Here is a 13776-nt window from a genome sequence, read left to right on the forward strand (position 1 = left end):
ACTTTTTTTTTTTACTTCCTAAGTGATGCTTCTACTAAAAGCATTGCTCCCCTGCCACACAAAAATGGAGACTAACAGGCGCACGGCATCACAAAAAAAAAAAAAATTGTACGTAAAAATACATATGTGATCATGTGCGTTTGTGGGATGCTAACGTGTCTTATGGTCAACCACTCTGCTAGATTATACCTTCCCGGGAAGCAGTCGATCTGTTGCACAGTCCCTTTGCTCTACTCCTATAGCTTCTCTACCTCACCTCCCTCATGCAGATTTTTAGGAGTGTCTACACTAAAGTTATTCGTCTTGTAAATTTTATTTAGAAGCGGGGCCAGGCGTAGCCCAACGGGGGGGAAAAAAAAGAAAGCCTGCAAATGGGAGCCACTAGCCGAGACGTTTCTACGGGGGCGTACAAACCAGCTCGCAGTGTGCTGCCCCTGCCAAAGCAGTCCTTGCTTGCGCGCTTGAACGTACACTCATGCGTAGATCCTTCCACTCCGATTACGTTCACACGTGTATACGCTCACACGTTTATACGTTCACACGCTTACTCACATCTGCATGACCCTTTTTTCCGTGCAGCCACCCAATTAGGGTTTCTACGTGCATGTATGTACACGCTCTGCGAACCCGTGCGGCGAACACGCAAAATGGGAAGCCGTCTCGGAAGAGAGCATAACTAACAAGGCACAAGCCAGGCATACAAATTGACACGCGTAAAAAAAAGGTACTCACCCGAAGTGCGCACTCATCGGTAGTGGGATCTGACCGCTCCAAGCAAACAAAGCCAACGATGTTAGATGCATAATCAAAGAGGATCTTTTTAAAATGCCAAGCGCAGCAAAAAAAGAGCGGGCATATACAGGCATGGAAAGGTGAAGAAGTTTTTTCTTTTTTCTTATTCCTTTTTTTTTTTCTTTTTCCGTTTTTCTTTTTCGCGTTTTGCGACAATGTGGCAGGTTTTCTATGACCTCTTTGGAATGAACAATCTGAAAGTGCACAGGATGGGAAGGCCCACGTGATCGATCCCCTTTACTTCCTTCTCCCACAGAAAGGAAAATTTTTAAAAAGCAATCGGCCCCCATTTCCTTTGCTTGCCTACGTATGTAAAGTGCACATATTATGCAGGTAGTAGTGTATACATTAATACGTAAGCTCTCAATTTAAAGCTACCTCAATCGTTGCTACGACAACAAGGGGTAACGCAGCAAAAAGGTTGTCGCAGAGAAATCGCCTTCCTTGCTATATAACATATGTGGCGTAGCACCCCGAAGGAGGTTTGTGCGAATGAACTTTTGCCTCTGCAAATTAATTCCAGGGGGAAAGGGAAAAAAAGTAGCATCGCGCGACAATGGGAGGGCCATGACAGGCGGGGTGTATAAGCACCAGCATGAGCATAAACATTTTTTTTCTTTTTCGTTTTTCTTCCTTTTTCACATTTCGAAAGGAACAGCGGTAGGGGGGGAGGTGGCTTAAGAGCTAGCCTTTTTTTTTTTTTTTCACATACAAACTGAATTTACCACTTAAACAAAATGTTGCAAAATTCGTGTAACCTTAGCAGCCCTTTGCAATTTTCTGGCGAAATTTTGTATCCCCCATTTTGGGACTTCACGATTTATTCACTCAGTGTTGCACGATCAAAATATAGTGGCCATATTTCGCACACCGCGTAACGTGTAGCTGTAGTATTACCCAACCTTTAATGTAGCAAAAATGAAAGTACTGATATGTCGGCAAGAGGTACCTTTTTTTTTTCGTTTCACTATTCTCATAAGTGGGATGAATAGACGAACGACTTTCATGTCGGCCTTTACCTGGCCAGATTGTGTACTTCTGCGCAGGTTAAAGGGTTCGCATCAATGGGGTAGATCAAAAGGAGAGGTGCACAGTAACGCATTGCGATGTATGTGTATATATGTGTGTGCAAATTTATGTATATATTACGGATAATTATGTTTGCTTGTGCCTCCCCGAAACCGCCTTATGTCACTTTATAAGACCCCTCAGGATAAACTACAAAGGAGAAATAAACAAATGTGTTGGTCCATTTATGCAGTTATAACTATTTGTATATGCTCCACTTAGATATTTGCATGTTCATCCATTTGGTCCACTCGCATAAGCCGTGTGTGCGGCGTAGCAGTGCAGGTGTAACGTTGCTTTTCTAAACAGTTAATAAAGTACCCCCACCCCTCCTCCTTTTCTAAAGGGATTCTCCCCATTTGGAATGGTAGCAGCCTTATCGTGACCCAATAAAAGGTACGACTGGGGCGGTCAACCCCTCAAATGGAGCTTTTTTCGAGTTGGTCAAAAAATGTTTACATGAACGATGTAGATGTAGCCTGAATTCGCGAAAAAAAAAAAAAAGTACGAAATGCGAATGATCTACACGATGCTGTTTACTCTGTGTGTGTTTCCTCGTATGCGAAAGTAGCAACATATTTCCTCACATATTATGCTCCGCTATTTTGCTAACGCATTCTGTAGGAAGTGGCGAAGTCGTTTTGTCTCGCCAATTTGGGGTCCTGTACCCGAGGGGTTCGAACTTTATTGTGCTAAGGTATTCATATAGTGGTACCCCATACGGGGTGCGTTTTCTTCTTGGAGGAAGAAATACTGAATGGAGAGAGTTACTACCTTCTTCCTCTAAATCTGCCGGTTGTGGAGATATGAGCACATTTTATTTGGCACATGAGCATAGGTAATCACGCACAGGAGAACGCGCAAATGTGTGCAATGCATGCGATGTGGTTATTCCAATTGGTGAGTGAACCCCCTTAACGATTAGGAGGAAGGGGGCCAACACAGATAAGGCTTTTTCCCTCTTTTTAAAATGATGCTCCGCAAAACGCTCGTAGAGGGGAGAAGCTGCGCTTGCAGACACACAACTGCTGCGAAGAAATGGCATACATTTGTAAGTTTACCTCTATTTAAAAGAATGAAAAAGAGGGAGCGGATGCTGACGGCGGAGGATACACATAAGCACGCATAATCAGTCATGCAGAACGTGATTTGGTGTACTACTTCATGCGTATCACATGCATGTTTCGCTCATATTGTGATGGCGCAATGGAAGGATACTTTTTTTTTTAGTCCACCATGCTGTACGTTGCTTTGTTCATTCTTTTTTTTTTTCCTTTTTTTTTCATTTTCCCATTTCAATGGTTAAATTTCTAAACACCTTTGAGACCTAGTAGAATTACCACCCGCGAGCTTCGTTCCGCTCTTTGTACCAACAGAACGGGTACCTCCCACAACGCGAAAGCTTCGATACGCCCTTTTTTTTTTCCTCATGGATAGTAGGCAAATAACAGGCTAACTCCGAGTTAAGGCAAAATTTTCGGGAGCTCTCAAACAGGGTAGTCTTTTCATTACGTATCATTTTTAACCCTCTACCACATTTTTGTATGATCGTTCTTAAAAGCGCAGTGCACAGCTTGTTTGCATTTTCATAGCGGTGGGTACAGGGAGACAAAAGTGCTACATGTTGGAAGGATCGATTTGGTGCTTTACACATTGTATAGGGATGGATGTACCCTCTTTCTCCCATGTGGTATAGACGAGTACTCCTTTAGCCTCCCCCCCACAACTGTAAGCATCGGTAGACTGTACATGCTAACACGGATAAACACTTTGGAAGGCTTTCACTCGTGCATCCGATTGGTACCGTGCACGCTGCTGCGCATGGGGGGGAGTTCCCCAGCCCAACGAAAGGTACACAATGTGTATACATATATGTATTATATGTATATTTATATGCTTATCCTGATCGGACACTAGCCAGCATATAATATGCTACCTTGTACGGGAGCACGTCATGCCTATGTAGAAGACTTTTATATTTTCACCGACATACAGCATACGTACCTTTGCCGCTTTGCAAACCCAAGCGCTCTCCATACGAAAATACATATCAAAATTGGAAGTCCTTTTTTGGAGTATTATTTTGTTTTTTTTTTAAATTGGGTGGGAGGTACCACGTCAACGGAGTACAGTTAATACTGCCTTTGCGCATTTGCTTCTTTTTTTTTTTTTTTTTCAAAATGATTGCATGTTTTGTTGTCATTTTTTTTTTTGCGTTTCACTTTGTGCTTCCCTTTCTTCACTTCTTTATGATTTTTTGTGATTTTTTTTTTTTTTACCTATTAATTTTTGTCGAGCGGATGGGTCAGGTTTGGTTCATTTGGCCCCCTTCTCCGTCCACGTAATCAAGGCAGAAAAAAACATATCATTTTCTGCGACTGTTTTTTTTTTTTTTTCCTCTTTTTGCGGTTATCCAAATATGTTTGTTGGTTCGTACGTGAAAGAATGCATATTGAATGATTCCCATTCCCATTCCGCATTCCTTCGCCAGGATATAAACTCATTTTTCATTTGGTACGTAAATGGGATGGTGAACAAGTATATATAAATGTAGCATATATGAAATATTTTTTTTTTTTTTACGCACGAAAAATTATAAACCTTTACGCATATATTTAAAAAATATTATCAATACGTAAACGTACCCATTTTAAAAAAAAAAAAAAAAAAAATTGAGCGAGGCAATACGCGCGACGGTTAACAATAAACTATTCGTGAATTAATTTTACGAAAATGTAAATTTATGAAACTGCAAAGTATGGTCATTCGTTAATCGTATTTGAAGAAGAGGAGGAAGCGAACCAAACGCAGTAACGCGAAAAACGCAAAACGTAAAACGCAAAACGCAAAAAGCGAAATGCAAAAGGCAAAACGCAAAATGCAAAATGCAATAACGCAGAAAACTCAGTGACGCGAAAAGAGCGAATCGAAGCACTCAGGAACAGTTTAGCCTAACCGAACCAGATTTGAAGAAGAAAAAAAAAACTGATTTATATGTACCTTTACAAAATAATTAATCATTTCAAAATACGCCAGAAGAGTTGGGCGCATTTCAACAGTAACAGGATTTATTCGCCAGTTTCGTCACAAGAATTTTATTTGTTTGGTGATTTAATTTTAGAGTGAAGTACTTTTCGTGCCTTGATTATTTTCGCTTTTCCTTTTTTTTGTAAACGAGGAGCACTCAGGGTATGCCTTTGCGTGCAGGATCGGAATTGCTGCATAGCATAAGCGCAAAGCGTGTCGGCAGCCATCGCCCGATGTGCCATCGTGTACAGGTTAAGAAAGCCAATTCGCACAATCGTGCATAATACATACGTATACATAATCACAGGATGAATGCCTGACCCGTTCCCCCGCGTGGTATACGCACGTCCAGAAGCGCATACGATTTATGCAATTTTTCATGTGCGCTATGCAACGCCCTTGCGCGCTGGAATACTAGAATTGTTCATTTGTTTTTATCGTTTCCTTTTTTGTGCCTTCCCTTCCCTCGTCCAACACACGTATTTATTTATACATGTGCATGTTTATGTATCTGTAATTACCCCCTTTTTTGTTCACCTGTGTGCCCCCCTCTCCACATGTCGCATACGTCCCAGTAGTGTGCGCATGGCAGTTGCAGGAAATCGGCCTGTTTATGTAGCGCTTTTGTTTTACGTAATTGCAATTCGCTCGGCGCGTTGTTTCTGATTGGAGCGATTTTTACCATAGTTTTTTTTTTTTTTTTTTGTTTTTTTTTTTTACCGTGTCTGTAAATATAAGCACATGTGTAGGCATATGTTTAAGCATATACATGAGCGTTTGTACATGTGAGACAGGAAGGCTCAGCTTCTTTTTTTTTTTTACTCCAACCGTTTTACGCCAATCGCTTTACGCCAATCACTTTACGCCAATCGCTTTACGCAAATCGCTTTACGCCCACACGCGAAGGAGAGTCAGCAGATAAAAATGTCAGCAGCCGCCATAGGAGTCGAAAACAGATGTTTAATGAAAAACCAAAAAAACAACAACGGCACATGTGATAGTATCAATGTAGACATAAATCATATTATAAAAGATATATATGGATTTAAACATGGGAGAAAGAGAAGCGTTCAGTTTATCAACGACGACACGCTATTGAATAGCCAGGACATGAAGAAAATAATAAAGAGAATAAAAATTCAAGAGAGCTATGGGAGTAGCAGTACGGGTAAACATGGACCATGTGACAGTGAGAGTAAACAGGAGGAAGATTCATTGACGCTACCTCCACAGGATGCCACTTGCATCAATAGTGAGGACGCTGTTAAAATTGGCTCGGGGGTCGACTCGGATAGAGGATCGGACAGTGGCTTAGATAGAGGATCGGACAACGGCTTGGATAGAGGATCGGACAGCGGCTTGGATAGAGGATTGGACAACGGCTTGGATAGAGGATCGGACAGCGGCTTGGATAGAGGATCGGTCAACGGATTGGATAGAGGATCGGTCAACGGATTGGATAGAGGATCGGTCAACCGCTTTGATAGAGGATTGGACAACGGCTTAGATAACAACCTCCTCCATAGCAGCCCACATGGCTGCACCAGTAACAACCACATACGAAACAGCGACAAGCGAAGCTGCCCCCAAGAATATGACAACTTCTGCGAAAACAACCGCTTTGTAAAAAGACAGGCGAGTAGCAACAATCAGGTTAGAAGCGACTCCACAACGGAATCGTTAATCCACCGAGAAGAAAACAGAAAAATTTTGTCCAAGCAGTTCGAACTCTGCATCGATAACGTCCTAGAGCATATCCGCTCGTGTAACGAAATTAATCAAGCGAAGAAAATTATGATTCCTCTGTTAAGTGAATTTATATTAAACAATTTCATGTGCCTGGATGACCATGAGAGGGTTCAAAATGGATACAAAATAAATATCGACACTTTGCAGAAGGAGAAAAAAGTTTTAATAAGTGCCGTAAAAACGCAATATCAAAAAATTATACAATTGCAGAAATTGGTGGATAGCCAAAAATCTGAAATAAAAAAAAAAGCGATGAACTGAATCAGATCAAAGCCAAGGTTCATCAGTACTTCTACGACATTAACAATCCAAATAAGAGAATTTTTTCTATATTGTCCCCAGACGTGTACTAGGTTGGTGCTAGCGGGCATGGGGTGGGGGAATAGCTCCTACGTATAGCAGCACTCGATCGCCTTCTTAGGGGAGACTCCTTTCCCCGCACGTTGTATATATACCTCTGCATGCCTTCCCCCCCGAAGCACACAAAAAAAAACGCACATTCGTTCCATACAGTAACCCTAATGATACAATTTGTAACGGATGTGCTGATTTCCCATAAACACGTACCAGTGAAAATGCACGCGCCGTTTTATATGCCAAGACGGATAATAAAACGTTAGCCAATTTTTTTTTTTTTTTTTTTTTTATAATTTTTATCCCTGGTGCTGGTAAATCCCATTGCCCATATGCCCGTAGAGTCATCACCTACTAATAACTTTTCTATTTGACAGAATGATTGCCCACATAATAATTTTTTTTTTCCATTTTTGATTTACGCTCACGTGAGGGAGAGATTTGCCTTCTTGTGCAGCACCCCAAAGGAGAGACAAAATAAAAAAAAAATTATATGCATTTCACCAGGACGCTTTTTTTTTCTTTCTTTTTCATGTTGCGCCTTTTTATTTACGGCGCACAAGGGGAGTAGCAATTGGTGAAGCGTCCAAAACGATTAGGGGAAAGAATTGCATAAAATTATTTTCCACATCACGCTGCGTGTGTGGAGGGGCTCTCCTATGTACGAAAGGTTCATCGTTCCGCGGAGAAGTTTTCGAAGCATTATTATTGCCACACTGGAGGTGTGAGCTCACAGTTGCCGCCTCGAATATGCGAAGAGGCGCTGGGCGAAGGAACTGCCGCTTATCGAGGGAACTGCCACTCACCGAAGGAACTGCCGCTCACCGAAGGAACTGCCGCTCACCGAAGGAACTGCCGCTTATCGAGGGAACTGCCGCTCACCGAAGGAACTGCCGCTTATCGAGGGAACTGCCGCTTATCGAGGGAACTGCCGCTGATCGAAGGAACTGCCGCTCACCGAAGGAACTGCCGCTTATCGAAGGAACTGCGGCTGCTCGAGGACATTCGTTCAGCCGCCACAACTGGACGCACGTAAAGTATATATTAAGCAGAGGTGCATCCACGTGTGTAAGCATACCTACACAAAGCTGCAAAAAAAAAACTCCTCCCAATTTTTGCGCCCAATTTTTGCGCCCAATTTTTGCACCCAATTTTTTTAATTGTTAAACGTACACTTTTATTACAAGTTTTTTATGAAATGTTTTTTTTTTCTCAAAAATGAAAAACGCAATAGTAGCAAAGTTAAAATTAATATGATGCCCCCCAAATGTGTGTTTTTTTTTTTATTTACCGCCTTCTTATGCACGGCGTGAACGGTTGGTTAAATAATATTTGGGTTGGTCGGCCAAGTATGCTTTTCCCCCCTTTGGGGCCAACGCACGAGCAGGAGCGTTTTTTTTTCCTGGCCAATGCGCAACTTGTTAAGGAAACAAAAAAGAAAATTAAAGCAACTGTGCCAGGGGGACACGCGTTGGAAACAAAACAAAGCAAAACAAAACAAAGCGAAACGGAACGAAGCGAAACGGAACGAAACGAAACGGAACGAAACGAAGCGAATCGAAGCGAAAGGAAGCAAAACGAAACGAAGCGAAACATTTTCAACTTAACAAAAAAGTGGGCAAGGAGGAAAGGCTAAATGGTTAAAGAGACACACCCCCAGGAGATGCTCATACATCGGTAAACGATCAAAATTGGGAAGGAATGAATGAGCACATGAAAAAGGAGGAAAAATCAAAGGGGAATTAAAAAATGTGTCAAATGGGGTGGTCTCTACATGGAGTCTTCGCAGGGGGCATAGGCTTGTATAACGGGACCATGCCTTTTGCAAGCTCCATTTTTTTTCCCACTACCCTTTTGTTGCCCCTGTTGGCGGCGTCCCCCCGAAAGGCTAACACACCCGCCGCTTACTCATGAAAAGCATTCCAAGGTCGATTGTTCTTTTCCGTTTTGGTTTTCGCCTCATTCTATATTTGGCTATATACGCTGCAGCAAAATCGTGTTGCCGTTTTATCTCTAGCAAATTGATAGGTAAATTTATTAGAGGGTTGAAACTGTTGTCTTGAAATTCATCATCATTTTCGTTGCAGACGCTGCTACTGTTAACTGAATTTTGCTCCTCTGTCGTTCTGCTGTTACTGCTGGGAAAGTCACTACCTGGTGGGAAGTTCCCATTGTGGAGTGGTTGCCTTTGATATAATTTTCCATTAGGAACAGAAACGGATGATGAGGACTCACTGTTGTTGGTAACTCCATTGGTTGATCTATTATTCGAGCTTCTGTCCTTATCGCTTGATATGTGAGACACCCCTATGGTTGACGTAGTGGTGCCTGCCCCGTTCGAGGCGGTACCACTGACGGGTAATGCTACTCCTCCATTTGGAGTGACGGCTGCCCATTTGTTCTGTTTGTCTAGACCCGCCGAGGTACCACCATTGGTTGGGTAATACACATGGCTACTATCGTCCTCTCCCTTTCTCCACTTCCCACCCCCGAACTCTTCCTCGTCCTTACTCATATTGCTGACCTTTTGATTTTTAATAATTGTATCGATTACATTTTTAATATTCGTATTAATGATTAAGGCATCTGAATTTATATGCTTCTGACAATTGGGACATTTCATCATTTGGGATTTACTCTCTCCCCCTCCGTTGTGTTGATACCCTGATGAGGATACCTGAGATGAAGAATAATCATTTTTCCTTTTTCTGTTATACCTGTACAGGCATCCTTTGCAGTATGTCTCCCCACAGCAAGGTAGAGTTGTCGGGGAAGTGTACAATTTTTTGCATAAAAGGCACTTGTACAAATTGGAGATTTTATCTCCCTCCTCATTAGGGTAGTAACTGCTATTCCCTGTATGATGTAAACTGCTAAGATTTCCACTAGGGTTAGTACTTGTGTTGCCCCTGCCATCTCCACCCCGATCACCATCCATGTCAGTATTCCTACTATCGTTATTGTTCACGCCAAGATAAATATTAATCTTATCATCAACACTGCGATATAGATATGCACTCCCACTAACATCTTCAACGTCTTTCATAACCCCATAACTTCCATCCTTCAAAATATAAATCTGATCATACTTATTAATATCTTCTGCTTTAATTTTCGTCAAAAAATTCGTTGGAATTCCTGTGGGTACCTTTATCTTCTTGTTATTATTAAAAGAACTCATGGTACAATTTTTAATACTGTGTCCCTTTTTCCCACACATGTGACAGATGTAGTCAGGAGAAACATACTTTGTGGTTGTGTCTTGATTGCTTACATGGTTATGACCCGTTTGTGTCTTCTGTTGACTTCTCGAGTTTGTGTAATTATTATGACTCATAGCATTGGCATAGCTACTATTCTGTGAGGCACCCCTCATTTTGTAGTACTTACTATATGTTCCTGCCACTCCGTTTTGGAAATGGTGTTCTCCTCCTCTCGAAGCGGAATACAACGAGTTGTACGCATTTGAACTCTTCGAAATGGAGGAAGCAGACGCAGAGGCAGATGCAGAGGCAGACACAGAGACAGACGCAGAGGCAGACACAGACGCAGAAGAAGGGGAGGCTATCTTCTTAAATTTATTGTTCACGTAAAACTGGGAAGCACTACTTCTGTCCTTTTTATAATAATTCAACATTCTAGATTTGGCGTAATCTGAACGCTGATGATAGGGGTTATTTTTTTCCATCACTTCTTGGATCTTCATGTCCTCATCATCCTCATTACTTTCTTTCATACTTACAGCATTTCTGTTGTAGACATTCCATGGCTGTTTACTGCTGTATGGGTAGTTGGTGGTTCGGCTCATTTTGGGTGCTCTGTTTAGCTCGAGGCTATTTGGCTTACCCTCGTGCGCCCCTACGCCTCGATGACTGCCACCTATTCCGCCACTATCGTATGTGCCCCCAACCGTAGTAGTGCCCTTTGCCTTATTATCGTGCACATCGCTTTGTCTCCCTCCGGAAAGGGGAGTACCTCCCCTCCTGTTGTCCTGCACACTTTTGTTCCTTTCCAAATAGGCATGATTACTTTTGTGCAGCAACTCTTTCACCACGTCTATATTGCTCCGCTGAATTTCTATCAGCATTTCATTTTGTATGCTTTCATATTCGCTCAACACTCTGTTGTTGTGGTAAAGGAGGATGTCTAAGCTGTTCTGTAGATTCAAATTGGTCACTTCCAAAATTTTCTTCTTTATCGTGTTGTAACTACAAGGGAGGGAGATCCTTAAAATGTTCGCGTTCCCTTTGCTCCCCCGAAAATTCCAGTAGATGAAGGTGTTGATCATTTTGCTTCACAGCGGCGGAGTTTTAGAGCGTCTCTGGGGGTCAGCTAGCGGTCAGGCTAGCGGCTAAGTTAGCGGTTAAATTAGCGGTCAAGCTTTCGGTCAGGCTAGCGGCTAAACTAGCGTCAAGCTTGCGGTTAAATTGGCGCTCGCCCAATAGCGACCACCAATTAACTGCGGGGCACAGTCCCTCGGACGCGCTGATGCGTTCCTTCCCCAACCTGTTCCGCTTTTAACTCTTCGCAAGGTTCGTACTAAAGGTCGCCTCGATTGGTTTGTCCCTCTTGAGCACTCATTTCATCTGCATATGTATATTACCAAAACGAGGTGCACAAAAAAAAAAAAAAAAAGGCCTACGCTTTGGAGGAGATAACCACGCAATAAACACGCTAATGTAAGGATATGAAGACACATACGACTAACGTACGAACACATGTAACTGTTGTAGTGGGAAAAAAAAAAAAAAAAAAAAAAAAGGGGGGCAGTTTTGTAGGTCTATTACTGTGTGTTTTTTTTTTTTTTCTGCTTTAAAAGTTTAAAGTTTTTCTTTTATTTTTTTTATTTTTCTCCTTTTTGCTCATCTGTAACGTTTTCACGTTTCGATTGGAGCAACAGGCAATTTCTCCTATATGGCTACATTCGCTGCGTGTTCATTTTTTTGTTCTTCTATGCAGGTTTTTTTTTCTACGCTGTCGCTTAGCGTTGCATGGAAACTCCTCGCGGTTTCGCCTTTGGGTGTCTTAGTGCAAACGTGCACATATACGTACATATATACACTTATGTATATATGCATGCATGTATGTGTTTTTTCTTTTTCCTTTTTCCTTTTTCCTTTTTCCTTTTTCTTTTTTTCTTTTTTTCTTTTTTCTTTTTCCTTTCTCTCGCTTCGCTAAATGACAGGGGAAAAGGCGAAACTTCTGATCGTGGGTGCACTGAACATTCATACAGTCCGATTTTTTATTCCTTTTTTGACTTGCAATGGGTGAATGTGTTTTTCCAAAAAAAAGTGTGCACGCATAAGGTGTAGAAGTATATACATGTAGGCATACGTACGTATGGAGAGTACACACGCCCACTATACTGCAAAACAAAAAAAAACATCACACACAACCACGCGAAATGTGGCACATTGTCACTCTGTAAAAAAAAAAAAAAAAAAAAAAAATAGCAAAACGAGGAAATCGCTAAAAAAAAAAAAAAAAGGACCTCTTGAAATATCCAGTTCCAGGGGGAGGGGGGGGGGTTCAAAAAATTGCCGTTCTTCTGTTACGCATGTGTATGTGCGCCCAAGCACGTACAGACGTATTTGCGTGAGTGTTCTTAAATTATACGTATGCTCTAATATAAACACATACGAAAATGGGCACAAGGAGAGGTACGTGGCTTACATTCCTATGTATACATATATGTACACATGGACGTATGCCTCCCTGCCACCTTACATAGGCTAGCTCAGCTCCCCTTTTGCAACAAGTCCTACTTTATCCACCTCAAAAAAAAGAGTGTTCTTTTCCCAATTTTTTAATGATGTTAAAAGAATTCACAAATGAACGCATAGCAGTTTTTATTAACCGTCACATGAAAAATGTCCTTCCCTTGGCACATGCAAAATGGGCACTTGTGTACATATGCACACAAGGGTAGGTAAGCCTACATGCGCGCAGACATACCTACATACATGTAGATACTCCTACATACGAGCAGGACACACCACTTAATAGCACCTTACAGAACGAACTGCCAAAAAAGGAGAAAAAAAAAGGTAATTTCGGGTTAATCTACTATTGTATATATGTTGTGTATATACAATGTACATATAAAAATTCATGGCCCAATTTCTACAGTGACGTTTTATTCTAAATAGAGTTTCATTTCAACACAGTGTGGAGTTTTAATATGTGCAATAACGCTTTGGATAAGGAACGATCCTGAACCTGCAAAGGGGAAGAGGGTGTAGAAATATGAGAAGGGGAACAACGCTTCAGCGATGTACTCACATGTGCACGTACACACATGGGACGTTTTTCTTCTAATCATAACGGGTTTCATTTAAAACAAACATAAGGTGCACATATCATGTGTATGTCAGGCGTAGGAGAAATGCTTTTACACATAGTCCTCAATACGTTGCGTATATAAGTTATTTTCACATGCAGAGCATTATATCTCTTGGGAGGGTCCCTGCCATTCGCATATATTCAACGCGTGGCATCAATGTACGCCCCGCCTCCCTTGCTTATGTGCGAGGTATCTTTATACGCGGCGAAAAAACCTACATTTTACAGTCCAGGAAGATGGGGGTTTTCTTTCTCCTACTTATTCCGTGTACAAAAAAGAATGCGGGAGAAAGAACATGAAAAAAACGAAAAAAAAAAAAAACAATTACGCAAAATAATTGGAAGAACTTCCGATTACTGGGAGAGGCCTGAAACGAAAGCTTTTTTATTTTGTTTTGCTTAATTTTGCGCTTTATTTTTATTTTATTTTATTTTTTTTATTTT

The 13776-nt window shown here is 41.5% G+C and overlaps 2 protein-coding genes across 2 annotated transcripts; one reads left to right on the top strand and one right to left on the bottom strand.

The window, feature by feature from the left end:
• Positions 1-5811: 5811 nt before the first annotated feature.
• On the top strand, positions 5812-6989 carry PCYB_134250 (hypothetical protein; the record flags this gene model as incomplete). Its single annotated transcript, XM_004224450.1, has 2 exons — positions 5812-6852; positions 6915-6989. The coding sequence occupies 2 exons, from the start codon at positions 5812-5814 to the stop codon at positions 6987-6989; spliced, it is 1116 nt and encodes a 371-aa protein (XP_004224498.1).
• Positions 6990-8878: 1889 nt separating this feature from the next.
• Positions 8879-11278, bottom strand: PCYB_134260 (hypothetical protein; the record flags this gene model as incomplete). The annotated part of the gene is made up of 2 exons (XM_004224451.1): positions 8879-10462; positions 10580-11278. The coding sequence occupies 2 exons, from the start codon at positions 11276-11278 to the stop codon at positions 8879-8881; spliced, it is 2283 nt and encodes a 760-aa protein (XP_004224499.1).
• Between the last annotated feature and the right edge of the window lie 2498 nt (positions 11279-13776).

Source organism: Plasmodium cynomolgi, chromosome 13, assembly GCF_000321355.1.
Source record: "Plasmodium cynomolgi strain B DNA, chromosome 13, whole genome shotgun sequence".
In the NCBI taxonomy this organism is placed as follows: Eukaryota; Apicomplexa; class Aconoidasida; order Haemosporida; family Plasmodiidae; genus Plasmodium; species Plasmodium cynomolgi.